This window comes from Paroedura picta, chromosome 1 (genome assembly GCF_049243985.1).
Source record: "Paroedura picta isolate Pp20150507F chromosome 1, Ppicta_v3.0, whole genome shotgun sequence".
Classification (NCBI taxonomy): Eukaryota; Metazoa; Chordata; class Lepidosauria; order Squamata; family Gekkonidae; genus Paroedura; species Paroedura picta.
The window spans coordinates 151,306,679-151,325,962 of NC_135369.1; the positions used below are offsets into that span (position 1 = coordinate 151,306,679).

The following is a 19,284-nucleotide window of genomic DNA, read 5'->3' on the forward strand; positions in this document are numbered from 1 at the left end:
TCCCAGTGGAAGGTGCATGGCTAATAACAAGCATCAAATAATAAACTTGTCACAGTTTCTTCATTCAGTGAAAATACTTAACTGATAGGGGTCATACACCTCAGTAAAGAGCTTATGGGTTATACTGAATCCAATGTTACTGTTGGAGATGTTAATGCAACTACCAACTTAGTTTAGTTCACAAGATGACCTCTTAAATTCTACCAAGCTGGCCTCCTATATCCATGCAATGGTAGACTGGGCTACTGCAATTCACTCTACCAAGGTCTCTTCCAAATCAACTCAGATAATCCAGCTGGTGCAGCATGTCATTGCTAGGTTATTATCAGGAGGTTGATAGAGCATGACGGAGGGAAGGGAGCATGGCATAGCCTGATCTTGTCACATCTCAAGAGGTTAAGCAAGGTTATATGGGAGACCAAAGAAAGCTCTGTGAGGACGGCAATGACAAACCACCTCTGCTGCTCATTTGCTTTGAAAGACCCTTGCTGGGGTCACCATATCAGTTACGACAGAATATACGTAGGTAAGAAGCACATGTAAACCAGCCTATTCAGCAGCTACTCCACTAGCAGTCCATTAGTTACCAGATTTGATTCACAGGTATCACATAAAAAGTGCTTCATGGCCTTGGGACCTCATAGCTGCAGGAGCACCCAGATTTTTCACTTGGCATTAAATTCTGCATCCTAGTCCTATTACATTACTGATCAGATGTCCCATCCTATCAAATGCATTGATTTATACTGTGTAATTTACCTTAAGACTCAGTGCCACAAGATTTAAGCAGTCCACCTCATGTGGGAGACTTTGCTTCATAAGTTTCTCACTCCAAGGCCGGATGACTACTTGGCTGATTTGCATTGTGTGAACAGCAAATATTCCTGAGGCTTGCTACAAGCTACCCAAATTCTACCACCAATGGGAACAGCTGAATAGTTTATTAATACCTCTGCTCGTTATGTTGCAAATGGCAGAAAAGTGTCACACATACAAGGAAGGGAAAATTATTGTTTAGAATTACACTAGCTTGAACAATCTTAGCTTCTACAAACCCCTGCAAACATTGGGGAAAATAGGCTATGAGCAGCTTTGTCTTCTTCCCTTCATTTTTGAATTCATGGACAATTACTCAATACAGATTAGTTCACAATATGGACAGAACACTGACCAGACCAAGAGGTGGACTGCATATTTGCAGCTCTATTAATGGTGGAAGTTCTCCCAAAACAAAGAGGGTTTGGGGCAGAAAAAGCACATTTCACCAGTACAACATTCCTTGATTTCTGAGTCAGAATATTCTACTGGTATGGAGGGGGGGGGGGGAGAGAGACATAAGATCTCTTTGTCAGCATTCCAAGTTATGACCAGCTACAAGTTACACAATGCATGTTTCCTTCTTGCGCCTGTCAAGTGAGATTATAACTCAGTTTGAACAATAACAGAAACTTGGGATATGAACTGTGTGATAGCATAGTGAGCTATCATATATGGATGGCATGAGTGGACGTATTAATTCAGGGTTTGAAGCCATAAGTGGTTTTGGTCAGCTCACCATGGATTATACCATGTTATTTGTATTACTAATTTCACAGACTTTTGTTTTGTAGACACTTGGCTATTTTTAGAGAGGTATGTAGGGCATACTACCACACAACTAAACTAATAATCTGCCACATGAGATACCATCGAGAAAACCAATCTTCATAATAGTTTTAGCATACTTAATATATGGATGTCAAGGCTCCTACCCACTTAAGTGTATCAGATTTCCCCTGCAAACAGATGGAGAACAGCAACTAGAGCACAAGATATAATTTAAGAACAAGATAAAATGGAATATATGGAATGGGTTTTGAGCGTATGACCCACAGCATTACTCTCAACAGGTACCACTTCCTGCCATGTCTCCCCTTTTCAGCATTCAATACTGTATGCTTATCTGCAGAAGAAACCCGTATTTAACACACATTATAATTATTCATGCTTGAGTTCTAACCCACCATCAGTTGTCACACCCATACACAAACTAAAATGCTGACTCAGAACCATTATATGGGCAGCAACAATGTATACAAAGTTACCAAGTAGATCTTAACTACTTCCTGAAGGTCAGGGGGCGGTGTGTTATTTTTATATAGGGTTGAATCATGCCTCCTCACCTTGTATGTGGGCACAACAGCATGTATATTACATAAAAGAAAACACTCACAAAAGGTAGCAAATAAAGCCACAAATTTTTCTCTCTTTTCTTCTAAAAAATGCTTCATGTTCCACCCCCTCCACCTAGGGAGAAAGTCTAATTTTATAGAACTGAGTGATCCTTAGCAAGTTCTTATTACAGCTGTTAAGTTTAGAAACGGAGCAGTTCTTTAACTTTCATAAGAATTCAGTGATGCTTTTACAATTCCCCAAAAGTGCTGGTAGATTGAAAATGCTAGCCATGTGCATGAAGTTGGTCAAGTTAAGGCCTTTTAGAGAAACTGCACAGTCAGATTAAGGTAAGAATTGATTATATCAGTATTCCAGACAGTTTCGCATCTATCACTCATTGGATAATGACACTACATCGAATTGCAATTATAACTCAATATATACCCAATTTAGCATTCAAACCAAAGGTTTAGAATAGCAGGACAGTAGACTACATACACATATACACAGTTCAGCAGTGTGTTTAGTCACACACAAGTGAAAACAGAAAACTTTCTCTTGTGTCTGTACTGTACAGCACCACTCTAGATGGAAAAACAACCAAACAAATCAGCTTCAACCAATATTCTAAGGGTCTAAGAAACTTCAGAAGTATATAAAGGCCATGAATATTTAGGATGCTTCAAGAATTTGGTTTTAATTGAATTTTAGTATTTTTACTTATATATTTTATATTTTGTACTCTTTGGCTGCTGTACACCACCCCAGAACCATTTTTGGAGAGAGGCGGTTTGGAAATCTCAATATAAATAAAATATATGACATCACCTTCACATTATGTATTCAAAACTAAGGATGGGAAAAAATGTTTTTCCAACAAGCAAAGTACTTCTCACAATAAAACCAGTACCACATATTTTGATATGAATCCTCTCATATTTTTTATTTGCCTCTTCTCCAAGAAGCTCAAAAAGGTGTTACCCCCCTTCTATTTCCTTACAGTTACTTTGGGATGTGGATTATGCTGTGTGTGTGTAACTGGCCCAAGGTCACTCAGTGAGTTTCATGACTGAGTGAGTATACAGATATAGGATGCCATAAACCTCACACACTGCTAACAACTCCAACCACAATAGCTGAGAGAACAGTTAATTGCATAAAGCAGTTTATGCAGTCACTCACTGTAGTGAGATTTTAACTGGAGCTTCCCAACACCAATATGTCTCAAATTCCTTGTATTCACAGAGAACTTACTTTCCAATATTTTCAGGTAATGCTTGTAGTGAGATGTCATTTACAGAAAGACACGTTAGGCTTTGTAGTTCAGGAAAGCTTTCAGGCAACCTGTGGAGAGACAGAGAGAGTTCCAGTAAATCAAGGGCAGCTGAAAGGAAGTCCAGGAGATAGGTAGATATGTACTTCAGCCAGTTAAAATTTGTACAAGGAAGTCCATGTTTCAGCAGACTTCCCTTTGCTCTTCTTCCAGCACACCTCCCCCCTCCCCCAAAAAAGTTTTTACAAGCATAAGAAGCTACAGACAAGCTGGCCCACTTGACTATACCTTAATAAGGCAAATATTCTTAAACTTTTGGCAAATCTGGGAAAGGGGAGCTTCTTCAAAGACAAAGAAAGAAGTCTCTACTCTCTTACTATCTGGCAACTTTGCTGTGTGGTGGCAGCACATGCTGTTTTCAAAAGCCAATCAATACTTCATTAAACTGGAGCAGAGTCATAACACTGAAATGAATCCAACCCATCTGATACGAGCCAAACAACATCAATCAGCTCCAGGGGCTTCTTTTCTTGGTCCTGCATACAAGGAAGATGGCTATCGGCCTGAACTAACTGTATTCCAAACAACCATCTGCTGCAGATTAGATGTTACCTTACATCTTTTAATCTTTTAGACTTGTGTCTAAAAGGTTATGGCTCACTTGAATGGAAATCAGAGATTAACAGCTCACTTTCCACGCGGGACTACTGCCTCTAAGGAGCTAATTAAACAACTATTATTCTTGGGTAAATGCGTCTTATGTGTTAAGCAGGAAGCCATTAGTCACTGTTAGGGCCAATATACCAAGGAAGAACAATGGTTACATGGCTCGAACCAATCCCAGGAGCCCATTTAGACCCTTGGGAAGCAAAGAGGCACCATGCTGAAACGCCAAAGGCAGAACTCCACCTATCCATCAGCTTCTCACATACGGTTTTAGATTCTAGTATGCAGGTAACAAATGCTTATACCTCACATCTGTTCTTAATAGCACAGGCACATTTCACACGGCCATTTTTCTTGGCAGAGCAGGCAGCAATTGAACACTCCCCCTCCCACATGTTCTTTGCTGGAGAGAAGTGACAGGCACTTCATATTCGTGTACGTCAAGCTTGAAGCAGCACTGAGAATTCTAAGGAACCCATCAGCTTTCTCTCACATTCTGATGCTCACCATTTTTCCGAATCACACATCACAGCTAAGTGACTACCAGGTGCTACAGACCTTTAAAAAAACAGGGTGTCTGTCTAGAAAGAATATTCTTCCATATGTCTGGACAGCTTCACGAGCCACTAATAGCTCTGGGAGTACCCATCTTCTTGTCCTTTCATACAGAGGTAGATCTAATTCAGTGTTCCTGTTACTGCTGAAACACATATCTCTAGCATAGGCCCACCCTGCTTTACTGGGAGAAAACTTTGGACACACAATGAGCTCACCCAAAGCCTGAATCAATCACCACAAAAAAGGCATCTTAAAAATCCAAGAATCCCCAAATATGCATGACTTTATTTTTGCATTTAAGCAATGGCCATGTCTCCTGCTGACAAACATGGCTTACCAGTGCATGGGGCCACTGGTTTGACATGCCTTCCCACACAACAAGAGTCACAGGGCCTTCCAGGTCTTGGGGTCAGCAGAATTCCACAGTGCTATTTCTACCCGGTGCCAGGAACCAAGGGAGGGCAGTGGAGCTGGACAAGGCAGAGCATAGAGCTTTATGAGCAGAGAGACCAGGTGGTCTGAATAAATACATCCCTTGCTTGAAAGGACAAGCAACTCTTTTGCCATGATCAAAGGTGAATCCTCGTGACCTGCACTGACAGCATAGGAGGGAGTGGAGTCTCATACACCTGTTCCCTAGGTTTCGACTGAACCAGGTACAAAAACCGAGACTTCCTACAGTAGGAAGAACAATGAGCTGCCTCATCTGGTCAGTAGGCAGAGTCAAGACAGAGATATTCACCTTCCCCTGTCTGCTGTTCTGGGGCTAAGCAGGGAAAAACTTGGTCCATCAAGGGATGGGGAATATCTAGTATTTAACACTCATGTCCAAGCCTCCATAAATGACTACTCTCTGTAATATTTCAACCAACGTCTGCAGTTGGACAGTTCAACAATTATTAAGAAGGTTACCTGGTGAGGGGATTCCCACTGAAGTCTGCTACTTGTAATGATTTGCAGAAGGAAATGCTTTCAGGAATTTCAGGAATATCTAAAGGAAAAAAGGAAATAGAGATGCAATTGGATTCAAAGAGATACACACAGACAAATGGTGGATCTGGAAGTATTAAAACCACACATAGCTTAAGACTGCCCAGCAACTATCTTTGTGAAAACAATGTTCTGTTAGCTGACATTTATATATAGAACTATCATTTAAGGATGATGGAAGAATCTAAACGAACAACCCAGAACGTTTATTTTGGCACTGGCTTTAATCTCTTGCCTCCCTCATTTCATTCAACACTCTTGCTGCTCTGTAGCATTCTGCAAAGCCTAGAGTAGCATGGCATTCCAAATCTTTTTAGAACAACAACACAAAACTCTGTGGTTTGCAAGAGAATAACCAACCATTTAGGCAACCTTGATCTTCTTCCAAGTCAAAATAACTATTCTAGTAGATTTTAGAAGAGGAATGTGGCATACCACCACCACAAAGTCAAGTCAAACTTGACAAAAATCGTGAGCAATCTGAAAGTAAATCTCCTAAGTATTTTTTTTCCTGATGACTAGTATTCACAGGCCTGCCTCCAATTATACTGGGACCACCATGTGGGAAGAAGGAAAGTTAATCCCCTCCCCATTTTGTATCCTTTCTTTTCTCTTAAATAATATCATTTGAGCTTCTGTTAATCATGCAAGGGACACAGGAAGTTCCAAGTTTTTCCCCAGTAGAGAAAACCAAATGGATCTGCAGAGGCTATTTGATACTAGAGGAATTGCACAGGGAAATGATACTTCTCCATCCTCCCATGTTTAGGACCATATCAAAATTGAGATCCCACACAGCTGTAATGTCTCTTTAGAACAGTGGTTACCAAACGTTTGAGGGCTGCTGCCCCCTTGGCTTCCAGGTCACATTCCTAGTGCCCCCCACACCCAAACATACAAATTTTTCCTAGTGTTAGGTCTACTGCAAATTAAAACCACACTATATCGCCTACACTTCTCTTTTGGTTGTTGTGCAGCAGCCATATTTTAGTCTGGGAAAAATATATATAAGATTTGGGAGGAAGCCTGGGAAGGACAGAGTCTGAGGTGGGGAAGGAGCTCAGCAAGAATATGATCCCATCCAGGCCACCTTCTGAGGATGTCATTTTTTTCAGAAAGCTAAGCAGGGTTGGCCCTGGTCAGTCCTGGGATGGGAGACCATCAATGAAGTCCAGGGTTGCTACTATCCAGAGCCAGGCAACGGAAAGCCACCTTAGAACATCTCTCATTATGGAAAATGCAGCAGCAGGAAGAAGAGTCAGACTGCTACCCCCTACTGTCCCCATGTTCCTCACCACCCCCTACTGCCCTCAAATTTCTCACTGTCCCCCTACTGCCTCAAAATTCCTCACGGCCCCCCTGGATCCTTCCACTGCCTCCAGGAGGGGCATATTGCCCATTTTGGGAACCCCTACCTTAGAAGACAGAGACTCGTTATCTTGGTTGTGTTTATTTTGACTCTGAGGGGCAGTGGTGAGAAGAAGCAAAGAGATTCTCAGAAAGTTTTTAAAGGCCTGGAATTTGGATATTTTCATTACTTCCAAAATAAGCCCTCCCCTCAATAACCCAACTTTAAGAGCCTTTATTGCTCTCAGATTTTTTTTTTAACTTCAACATGAATTATGTTTAACTTCAACATTGGCCCATTTGAGTATATAACCATCATCAGCTTGGTAGAATCAGCAAATTTGCTACAAATAATGGTGTTCCTGAGGAACGGTGACATGTGATTTGCAAAGCAGAGGTGGAGGGGAGGGAACCAGTCACCCTCTCTAAATGGCACCCTTCCACACTTACATATTTTTTCATGAACAAGAAGTTCTGATAAATTGGCTCTTTCCAATTGCAAAGCACCTAATCAAGTTTAAGGTGCCCTTAATCTACCTACAACATTTGGGTATTTAAAGAACTCATTAGACTTGCAGCAAAATAAAAGTTGAAAGCCTTAACAAGATCCCATTTTCCCCGTGGCATAATAATATGGTACTCTAGAGAGAATTAATTCTAGAGAATTAATTTGTCTCCCAATTCTTATCATCACTCTATAATACACCCCTACTGCAGTTGAATATCCAAGCAGAAATAAGGGCTTGTCTCTGGGCATTTACTGAGATGAGATTTGGACTCTCTAGTCAAAGTGCTGGCCACTGCACAATACAGTTTTTGCTTTGTTTTCAAGTCCATCTTATCCATATATAAAAGCTAACATTAAACTTTAAATCATTAAACTTCAGGTGATATTTGTGATCAGCCTTATGCTTCTTTTAGTTGTCTGCCTAAATGTTAATGTACTTCAGGTATGACATACAACTTTGTTAGCGTCATTTAGAATTGAAGGAAATGTATTTTGTATAAGTTGCTCAAAAGAGTTATCCTTTTCAATACTTTTATGTGCTCTGGAGCCAATCGCTTGGAATCCATCTCCTAAGAGCTAAATCTTATTGGAGGCCTAGCTCAAACTGAACCACAGGTGTTCATGCAAGTGCAAAGCACATGTCTAGTCTTCATGGCAAGAAAGAAGTATTACATTGCGTAAACGAAAGTTTAGCTCTCAGCCAGAGATTACAGCTATCCAGAAGTATAAGGATGTTGCCCTTCCAGCGTTTCATGTGACTCAAACTTGACTTTTAAACTTTTTCTCTTCCATGTGTATACAACCCTTATAGTTCTAATCACTGACATAATGATAACATTTTGATACAGCTGAGAACATGGGAAAGGGAAAATGCTCACTGTCAGTAAATTAATGGATTTAGATGTATGTCAAAATTTGAACACATGGCATATGTATTATGTATGGACTTATTTTTAGATTTGGGAATTTCAGTAAACAACATAAATACTGCATAATCCAACAATATGCAAAAACAACCCTTCTCAATTGTGGATTGAATTGCTCACCTCACTCTTGCTAATTTACATGTACACCTCTACCTCTATAATGGCTATGCAGGTACAAGTAAGATGGTCCCTAATGTGGTCGGGTTAATGGGTTCAGTTTTTTAAACCTTGCACAACATTTGTAATACTGTATGCTAATGAATGCTTCACACACCTATGATGATCAGATGCTCTGGCAAGGACCATAAACCTGTAATCAGAGGCTGAGCTGTACTGAGACAAGGCAGCTCCTTCCTCGTTTTGATACATCCTAAACTGGCCAATGAAACAGTATTTAAAGTTTTGGCCTCTCTGTACATGGGAAACATATCACAGGCCACCGAGATTCATTGTAACAGCATTGTTTATGTTTTGTCTTTTAAAAGAAAATATCTGAATCTACAAACTCTGCCAAACTGGACTCAGCATTTCTTGGCACGAAGAGGTAGGTGTCTTTGATAAGTAGATGTAAAAGAGGCAAGCCCTACCCTAATTTAACATATGGCTTACCTATCACATCCCAGGAATCCTTTCCTACATAGCCATTTTAGAAGGGGACATTAATTTGAGTTTGTCAGTCTGAACACTGTAAAAAATGTGTCTACTTGCACAAAAAGGCATCACGGGCTTATGAATCACAGGGTTGTACTCAAACCTGACTGCTCAAAAGACCCCAGTCAGCAACTCAACTGGAACTATCCTGCTATAATTGGAGAGTTATTTAACCAAATGGTCCAAGCTACTTTCTCACTTGTACCCCACTACCTCTCTAAATCCTGCCCTTTAACTCTGAGCTTCTACAGAGTGCACAGAATCTGTAAAAGTCTCAAAAGCTTTCTAAATCTTCAGAGACAAGTCAGGTATTACATGCAATGACAAGCACAACTAAAAACCTACAATATATTTAGCTTATTTGATGTAAAAGAAAAAAAATTTCCTATCAGCAGTCCAGAATACAAGCAAAGCCAATTTCAAAAATACACAGTTAATCTCAAAAAGGCAGCAGGGTTGTTTTGTTTTTGTTTTTTTTTTGGGGGGGGACATACTTTTCTGTTCAGTTTGCAAGTGTACATTGCTTTAGAAAATATCATGCCATGCCATGTAGAGGAATAGACATCTATAGATGAAACCCTGAAATGGATGCACTCTATTAACTTAAAACGTTTTTATTCTGCCTTTCCACCCACAAGGCAGCAAACAAAAACATTTAAACATACTAAAAATTCAATTAAGAGCAGATAAACACACAGAGCTCAAAGGAGGGACAATATTATTGGGGACATGCCACATGAAGCAAAAAGGTCTTTTCCTGATGGTGAAAAACAAGGAAGGGAGGTTTAATGACACAGCAATCCTCTGTTTGCATTTAGAATAAATATCACACATTTTACTTTTTAAAAAAGCAGATAAGGAGGAGGGACTAACAGAATGATTGTGATATGTTCTTGAGCACAATGTGCCTGCCAGCAATGCTATCTGAAAAATTCATAAAAAGGAACTTGCTTCCATTCATAAACAAACAACTGGGAAATGACGTACATTGTTAATGTACATTATGAGCTCCCACATCCTCTATATTCACGCTGCTCACTACATCTAGGAAACAACCTTTAAGCTTACTTCAAAGGACTGCTGTACAGAAATGACCTTATATTAAATGTATTACTGTCGTCAAAGTAGATAAAAGGAGTCTCGCTGAAGCTGGTAGGAAATCAAAGTGAGTGGGATTGTAATGGGATACGCAAAGATTCTCCAGCAAGCATATCAAAGAATATGAAAAGGGCTTAAGGCAAGATAGAGGGACAGCCAGCACAGGAAGTACTAAGAAAAAGTGGTGAGAAATTAGTATTCAAGCTTACTCATCAGAAATACTAAACACCAATAGTAAAAAGCAAGTCACTTTGATGAAGAACTGAGCAACACGGCCACAAACAGCAACTATGAAACACAAATCCTGAGGCCCTTTCAAACGTCAGAAGCCACTCCTCAAGGATTACAGACACTTGGGTGGGAGGAATGGAAGTGCCTGATCATTTATAAACAATACTGACCAAGTCCTTTCAGAAAGAATGCCCAAATGCATAATCAAAATAATAGTATGCCTTCTTAATTCGGCAAGCACTTAATGTAGTGAAGAAGATGAAGACCTCGTGCAGTAGTATGAAAGATACTACATTGTCACAGACCAGAATCTATCAAAGAGGCTACAATCTACAGAACACTTATTTCTCCCTTCTTGAGCATTTCCAAGGGTTAGGTGGCTTCTCTCTTCTACCCTATTACCATTCATTCTGTAAGTAGCAGCAGTTAGCTGCTGCCAAGAAAGTGAAACAAACCAGATCTCTATTTTATTTTGCCAAGGGGCAGCTATCTCCGCCTCCAGCTAGTTTGGCTTTGCTTGAAACTGAAATGTGAGCAGAGCTTTTCAAGTATGACCTGCTGAGCATAACTGTAAAGCCTTCTGGCCATCTCTGAAGGGAAAGAGTCTATCCAAAACAGCAACCTCAAATCTGTGTGAAACTAGAGCGATGAATGGTCCCTTATCACTTTTCCCCTCATCTCTGTCAACATCTCATCTAAATTCTTTCTCACAGGCATGAAATGGCTGCAAGGAACCATACTTTATCCCACAATTCTCCAAGGAAGAGGAATCTCTCTTTCCATTTTGTCCTGTCAACTATCTCATGAGGTCATTTATATTGATATATAGGAGGTGACCAAAACAAGCCTAGCTTCGTGGCTGCGGAGTATGGTTGTCACTGCAGGGCTGACAAATGGTGAGAGGGGAGAAGAGATGGCAGTGCACTCACCATTATGTTGCAACTCAAAACAATGTCCTGTCAGTCTAGGAATCCCTGGAAAACCTATGGTAAAATGACCAGTGGGTACTTACCATGAAGGGTCCTTCTTTTTCTTATTTATCTTTTCCCTCTTAATAAAACAGTAAGGAGTGTTGGGGTGGGCTCAGTCCGTGATGAGGAAGGGCAACAATTGGTCCCATGGCCCTGGACTGACAAGCGGAAGGGACAATCGGAAGGCGCAAAGCGCCTGCCGATTGGCCCTTCACCAGGACAGACCAAAATTCCATCCAGCCAGGGGCAATCTGGAGAAATGGCTGCCAGTCTGCCCCTGACCACCAAAGGGAGAGGAGGTCAGCAGGGCTGCCAAGGGGGGTGAGAACAGAGGCTGCGCTAGCCCTTTTCGCCCCAAGGCTGTCCTAACTGTCATGTCCAACTGCAAATGGCCTCAGAACCCTGACAGAGCTGGCAGGAGGCTGCAGAGTGCTCCCCCTCCCCCCCCCTTCAGGCCTGCTGCGAAGGAGCCTCTGACAGCCCCTGACTGAGGGGAGGGAGGCATACCTGAGGGACCGCCTCCCCGCCTATGCCCCCAAAAGAGCTCTGCGCTCTACTACCACCAACCAGCTAAGGATCCCTGGCCCTAAAGAAGTCCGTCTGGTCTCGACCAGGGCCAGAGCATTCTCTGTTCTGGCCCCTACCTGGTGGAACGAGCTCCCAGAAGAGATCAGGGCCCTGACGGAGCTTAAACAGTTCCGCAGGGCCTGCAAAAAGGAGCTCCTCCACCAGGCATTTGGCTGAGACCAGACGTAATCAACAGCGACCAAGGGCCCCTGCTCCCCCCCCACCCCCCCCCTCAGAATTCAATAAATAAACCACCCCCCTCAGAATCCCATCAATAAGCCCTGGACCTGTTTGTAGTACTATATTGTTATACCGTTATATTGTGCTGTTATTTTGGTTACAATTATTAGTTATCAGTTATACATGTTACAGACTGTTTTATGTATTGTTCTCTGTTATGATGTAAACCGCCCTGAGCCTCCGGGGAGGGCGGTATATAAGTATGATAAATAAATAAAATAAATAAATTTTCCTTCAGAGAGCAACGCAGGGGAGCCTGAGGGCCTTCCTTTTGAGGGAGGGGACTTTCCCCTTCTGCCAATCAGTTGACTGACAGGGAGGCCACAGAAAAGCCCCTTCTCACTTAAAATACTGCTCTGGCCGGGGGTTAGACTCAGCTAAGCCATGTGTCTTTCTTCTTTGTAACTCTCTGCAGATTTGAGGCCACTGCACAGCGTTATTCTGCAGATGAAACTGTTTTTTTGTCTCCTGTTTCATCTGCACAACAACCCTGTGCAGTAGGCCTCAACATTCAACCCCACTGCTAAGCTCTAGCGCCCGTTGTATTCTTGGATACAATGGGCTTTGCCCCTAGTATTTATATATTTATATTTATTACCCACCTCCCCCCGGAGGCTCGAGGCGGGTTACAATTCAAGATAAAAACCGAATATATCCCCATAAAATCGATAAAAACTAATACATGTAATTTTTAAAATCCTATAAACCAAGAAATTGCAGCAAAAACTCCACCTGAGTCTAAAACCTTAATTTTCTCTGAGAAAAGGAAGACATTTTGTTGGGTTATTCCCATCATTCACTCAGGAAGACAGGAACAATTTGACAGAAGGAAGTATCATAGCTAAAACTCCCATCTGCCTTTTAAGCTTTGCGGCCTTAAGACCATGATCCACACCTTCTTAAAGAAAATCCAAAATACCCTTAATCCAAGGGACCTTGCTTTTGATTTTCTTCCTCCTACATCAATGCAAGAATGTCTTCTTTGTGACACTGTATATTCAATTAGTTGACTGCCTCTTTGAGGCTATGGGAATCCCCATGACCTCTGCAATATTGCCTAGTTTCAAGATATTGTTCTGTTCAGCTCCCATGCAGTCAGCTTTAACCATTCCTGATGAAGATGCCAAATTGGCCCCTGTGCAGTATTACTAGAGAAACTAGGAAGTTAAAAGGAGGTTCTGATAACATCTGCAGGAGAGTTAAAAACTATGGTCACCAAGGCCAGAGATGGGCCAGCATGATTACTTCTACACGTTGTTCTCTGATTTTCCAGAGGGTTTTGGGTAGTATTGGGACTGGAGGAAAGACATACAGAAGATCCCTTGGCCAGGTTGATGTCAATGTATCCATTGCTTTTGCCTGTGGATGACAGAATCTTGTAAAGAATCTGTTTGTCTGTTGATTTGAATGGGATGAAAACAGATCCACCAGGGAAGATGAAAAATAGTTCAAATCTGGCTGAATATCTCTATCTTTAGGGGGCATTCTGCCTTATGAATTGCTAGATGGTTGAGCCAATCCACATGTACATTTACAACTCCCCAAACATGTTCTGCTTGAATAGACAGCAATTTCTTCCCATTTTCCTCACTGTAGCTTTCCAAGCAGCAGTTCCCCTAAATAAAGGAGCCTCCCTCTGACACTGAGGTCTTGGAGATGAAGGGGAGGAAAGTAGCTACATGAGAGCCTGTCCAAAGTAATATTACCCTGCTGGCAAAAATTTGCAATTTCCTCCCTCACTGTCTGTCTAATAAAGGAAAAGAATTCCAGAGGGAGATCAAAGTTCTCAGGAGCATTTATATTACTGGTTTGGATGGCATCTGCAGAAATGTGGTCACTGGCTCCTGAATCTGTGCCTACATAGCTTGAGGAAGCAATAGGCTATGCCAGCATTAGGAGTATTTTCAGAATGGCCACCACTCAAGATCAGCTGATTAAAGAGTTGTTGTCAATGGTGTTTCATCAGACTGGAGAGAGGTGAGTAGCGGGGTACCTCAGGGCTCGGTGCTTGGCCCGGTACTTTTTAACATATTTATTAATGATCTAGATGAGGGGGTGGAGGGACTACTCATCAAGTTTGCGGATGACACCAAATTGGGAGGACTGGCAAATACTCCGGCAGATAGAGACATAGTTCAACGAGATCTGAACACAATGGAAAAATGGGCAAATGAGAACAAGATGCAATTTAATAAAGATGTGTAAAGTTCTGCATCTGGGTCAGAAAAATGAAAAGCATGCCTACTGGATGGGGGATACGCTTCTAGGTAGCACTGTGTGTGAACGAGACCTTGGGGTACTTGTGGATTGTAAACTAAACATGAGCAGGCAGTGTGATGCAGCGGTAAAAAAGGCAAATGCCATTTTGGGCTGTATCAACAGAGGCACACATCAAAATAACAAGATGTCATAGTCCCATTGTATACGGCACTGGTCAGACCACACCTGGAGTACTGTGTGCAGTTCTGGAGGCCTCACTTCAAGAAGGACGTCGATAAAATTGAAAGGGTACAGAGGAGAGCGACGAAGATGATCTAGGGCCAAGGGACCAAGCCCTATGAAGATAGGTTGAAGGACTTGGGAATGTTCAGCCTGGAGAAAAGGAGGTTGAGAGGGGACATGATAGCCCTCTTTAAGTATTTGAAAGGTTGTCACTTGGAGGAGGGCAGGATGCTGTTTCTGCTGGCTGCAGAGGAGAGGACACGCAGTAATGGGTTTAAACTTCAAGTACAACGATATAGGCTAGATATCAGGAAAAAGTTTTTCACAGTCAGAGTAGTTCAGCAGTGGAATAGGCTGCCTAAGGAGGTGGTGAGCTCCCCCTCACTGGCAGTCTTCAAGCAAAGGTTGGATACACACTTTTCTTGGATGCTTTAGGATGCTTAGGGCTAATCCTGCGTTGAGCAGGGGGTTGGACTAGATGGCCTGTATGGCCCCTTCCAACTCTATGATTCTATGATTCTATGAAAGAGAACCTGAGCCTCAGTGGCTGTTTTCTATGAGCAGCACGTTTTTACACAACTTTTGGGCTCTATAGTCAGCTCCAGTGTACATATGGTCAGGGCAGCCATTGTATGAGTGATGCCCACTGGATTGAAAATCTCTGTTTTCAGCCCTAATAAGAACCTCCACATCATTAATAAGAATCTACCCTCGTATGCCAGTCTTCTATACAAAGCCTTAACAGAAAATGGTTGCTGCTCCAAGTCAGAACTGGCTTTGCTCTCTTTCCTGAGCCTATACAGTATTAGAAAGCTCTGCAGAGAAGCGTATGTAGGACAGCCAAGATAAGGAAGGCAAATCTGATAAATAAGGGACAGAATAATAGAGAAATAATAACAGTCTACTGAACTCCCCGCTCTCCATAATGAAAGAATAGAAACTGAAGGAGGGTGACTCCCACCAAGGAGATAGAAACAAGGGGGAGTTGTTCCTGCCTCCTTCAGGGAATGATGGGAATCACCCAACAAGATGTCCTCAGCTTCAGAGGGAGAAGAATTCACTAGTCTGCGATATCTAGTTCTACTAAGCAGCCAATCATCCATCCCACTCACATATTCTTAGTCTAGCCTAGTGTGGGGATAAGAGGCAGAAAGAGCTATAAAAACCACAAAGAGATTCTTGGAAGAATGTTATATTTTTATCCCACCAGACAGATACTGTTGACATTTGCAACACATGAAAATTCTTCATGCCAACATCTCAAACTGCTAGCAGCATCTGTTGTCCTATGGGATAGGGAAGTAAAATGAATGACAGCTGCTATATGACAAAGAGACTAACCAGAACTAAGATTATTTCAAGAGGCCCCCTGCATAAGCCAGTGTGTGCAGTGGTTAGAGTGTCAGAACAGGACCTGGGAGACCAAGGTTCAAACCCCACCAAGTCAAAAAAAGCTTGCTGGGCAGCCTTGGGACAGTTCCTCAGCATGACCTATCACACGAAGCTGTTGCAAGAACCAAAATAGGGGAGAAAAGAACCCTATAAGCTGCTATGGGTTCCCAGTTAAGGTACAAATTTAATAAAATAATGCATGATGTCCATTCAAATTTCCAGTAAAGAAACTGTTTTTTCAATATGGAATGTCTACTCATACAGGAAGAGTTTAGCTACCAAGGCTACCAAGGACATCCAGGGTCACTATACAGAGGCAGGAAATGGCATAACACCTTTGAACATCTCTTTTCTTCAAAACCCTATGGGGTTGCCATACGTCTGCTACAACCTGATGGTACTTTCCACCTTCAAAGGCTTACCTTTCATTAGTGTGTTTTTACTTGGGAATGTATATTAATATGGAATTTTAAATATGAGCTTCAAAATGGAAAAATATAGTGCAAAAAATTTTCGTTTTTTTTCAAGGGGAAGAACCCTGAATGTCAGAAGTTGATTTTTGCTTCTCATGAACACAACCCCCGGAGAACTCTTCAAAGAGAACGCTCAAGAGGATTAATGTATAATTATGCGAATAAATGGCATTTGGTAAAAGAAGTTCTTGTATTGAGACATCTATGCTTTACCCATCATGAGTTAAACTACAGAATAATTCCATACAACGTGTATATATTCTAGCTTACCGTTTCGAGACAAGTCAAGTTCCACGAGCTGCATGAAGTTTGCTATCTCTGAAGGAAGTCGCTGAATTTCATTATCACTAAGCCCAAGCTTTCGTAATTTTACAAGCTGAAAAAAAGGCTGAAAAAGAAAATAATTCTGCATTAAGTAAGTGGTAATTGTGTCTTGATTATACTGTAGTTAGCCCTGATGTTAACTAATCTGAAGACATGACTCAACTTAGGAACTTCGGCATACAGGTTATTTCTGCACCATATGCCTACAGCTACTGAACACTCACATGAACTTGCCCAGGAATCCTTGCCTAGATGGATAAAAGATGAACTACGTTTTGCTGTGAGAAAACAGACTCAAAGCAGGAGTGTCCATGAGTGCGCAGGAGTTGATATGCCAACTTCAGCATATAAAAATGTAGAATTGTCAACATGAACATTTCAGGTGGCTTGGTCCAATGGCCAAATTTTAAATTGTAGCTATTTTTTCACAGCAAAAGTTGCCTACCCTTGCTTCAGAAGAAAGCAAGTTAGTGTAAAAATTCAACTGCCCATCATATCAGTCTTACAATAAATATTCAAAAGTGTTTAGAACAAAAATCCACAGCTTCATTGTGCACTACAACCCTCTCATGTACAGCAGCATTACCTGCATTTATGACCCTCCAGAGCACTCCCTGCTCCTGTTGTCTTAGAAACGGAAACCCAAGCTGATCATACACTAGAGCTGCCAGCTGGCGGATGGCATCCAGTACGAGACTCTAGAGGGCAGGGGCACGGTACCATGATATCACTTCTGAATTCACGGCAGCACTCTCAAATTCAAGTGAATCCTACAGCACTATGCTGCCACAGTGGTATTATTGCCTGTTTCATGCCACAAACGATATTGCAACACTCTCAAACGGATTTTTTGTTTTGCCCCATTATCCCACTGAGTGATAGCAGAGGTCAGGGGATGCCAGATGTTCTTTGCTTGGGAACAAGACTGCAATGGAAATTTATGTTTACAACACAGAATGCAGTGCCCTCTCTAATGAAATCAATCAGGTCAGAAACTCACCCTTATAGCATTGCAGCCCACTGCTTTTGTAGAGTACATTGGGTGACTTACAGCAGGGGTAGTCAACCTGTAGTCCTCCAGATGTTCATGGACTACAATTCCCATGAGCCCCTGCCAGCATTTGATGGCAGGGGCTCATGGGAATTGTAGTCCATGAACACCTGGAGGACCACAGGCTGACTACCCCTGACTTACAGAATTTAATATAGTCGTGCATTGGTGCTGAATTGTATGAGAATCTCAAGTTTAGTATCTTTTTGCCCCCTCCCACCCTGTCAACACATGGCTTTTCCCACCTCCAAGGGCACAGGATCAAAACAGGTAGGCACAAACATTTTAAACTGAACATTCACATACAACCCATGTAAACTCAGAGGATGAGATCACTCTCAGGATTCCATATGGTATACCCATCATGCCATACAGCCATTCTGAGCTGCTATGCCCGAACACATACTTGGAGGAACAATAAACCGTTGTATTCATTCATTCATTCATTCATTCATTCATTCATTCATTCATTCATTCATTTGGATTTATTGTAGAGGGAACATGCATGCAATCTCCTACTGACTTCTACATATGAAGAGAAAATACTTGAACAAAGCTAGCCAATGTCATTCAGACTACGGTTGTAGTCTCTTCTCATGACAGCAAGATATCCAACTTTCAATGAAGTTTTCTGAGCCGGGTAACAGAATGAACCCTACATTCAGCAGCCTTTTCCAGCTGATATGCTCCCCCCCTCCCCCAAACACACAGAGAAAGAAGATCCACAGAGACTTGTACAAGTCATCCCACAGAGTCAAAAGCATAACGCAGCTCTGAACTGCTACAGACTTATTACATTGATCAATATTTCCCATGGTTCAATAGTCAAGGATTTCTAAGAAGGGTTATACTACCGTCACTTTCTACCTGGAATTCTAGTCATAGGCCACAATCCAGAACGCACACACTTTCCACAAAGCAGTGTGCATTTTTAAAACTATTTAGAGAATGTGTCAATACAGCAAACCCTGATAACAGCAGTTTCTGGAAGAAGCCTGAGAAACCGGTGTTCTCAGAGGCATTTCCCATAGCAGATGAGTAACTCCCTCTACAAAGAAATCATTCCCGTGGTTTGTGAACCTCCCTTCCAAGCTTTCTGCCACAAATTCTGAAAACACAAAAAAGATAAAAGACTGCACATTGAACACATTCCCCGAAATGCAGCAACCTACGAAAGACTGAGACCATCAGAGAAATTACATTTTGTCTTTGACAAGTCTGGAAACTTGTCACTCACGGCTTATACTGCACATTGTAAACTATCAAAATCTCAAAGTTATGCAGAAATAACACTGATTTTGGATTTTGTTTGCACAACTTATTTGAATGAAAAAAGCCATCTGAAGATAAACAAGAGTCCCTGTCAAAGTGTTCTGCTGCACACACACAGCCTACCCCTGCCTGACACAGCCTGACACAAAG

At 41.7% G+C, this 19,284-nt stretch overlaps 1 protein-coding gene across 6 annotated transcripts in view; it reads right to left on the minus strand.

The window, feature by feature from the left end:
• The window catches only part of LRRC1 (leucine rich repeat containing 1), a 121,637-nt gene that overhangs the window by 78,718 nt on the left and 23,635 nt on the right, over nucleotides 1-19,284 (minus strand). For all 6 annotated transcript variants that reach the window (XR_013226366.1, XR_013226361.1, XR_013226365.1 and 3 more), the window contains exons 2-4: nucleotides 16,758-16,875; nucleotides 5,564-5,642; nucleotides 3,409-3,498 (exon numbers count right to left, since the gene is read on the minus strand). Coding sequence is in view for 1 of the 6 variants with exons in the window: in XM_077308830.1 (XP_077164945.1) it covers nucleotides 3,409-3,498; nucleotides 5,564-5,642; nucleotides 16,758-16,875 (287 nt within the window). In the remaining 5 variants the exon portion in view is untranslated. The remainder of the gene's footprint in view (nucleotides 1-3,408; nucleotides 3,499-5,563; nucleotides 5,643-16,757; nucleotides 16,876-19,284) is intronic.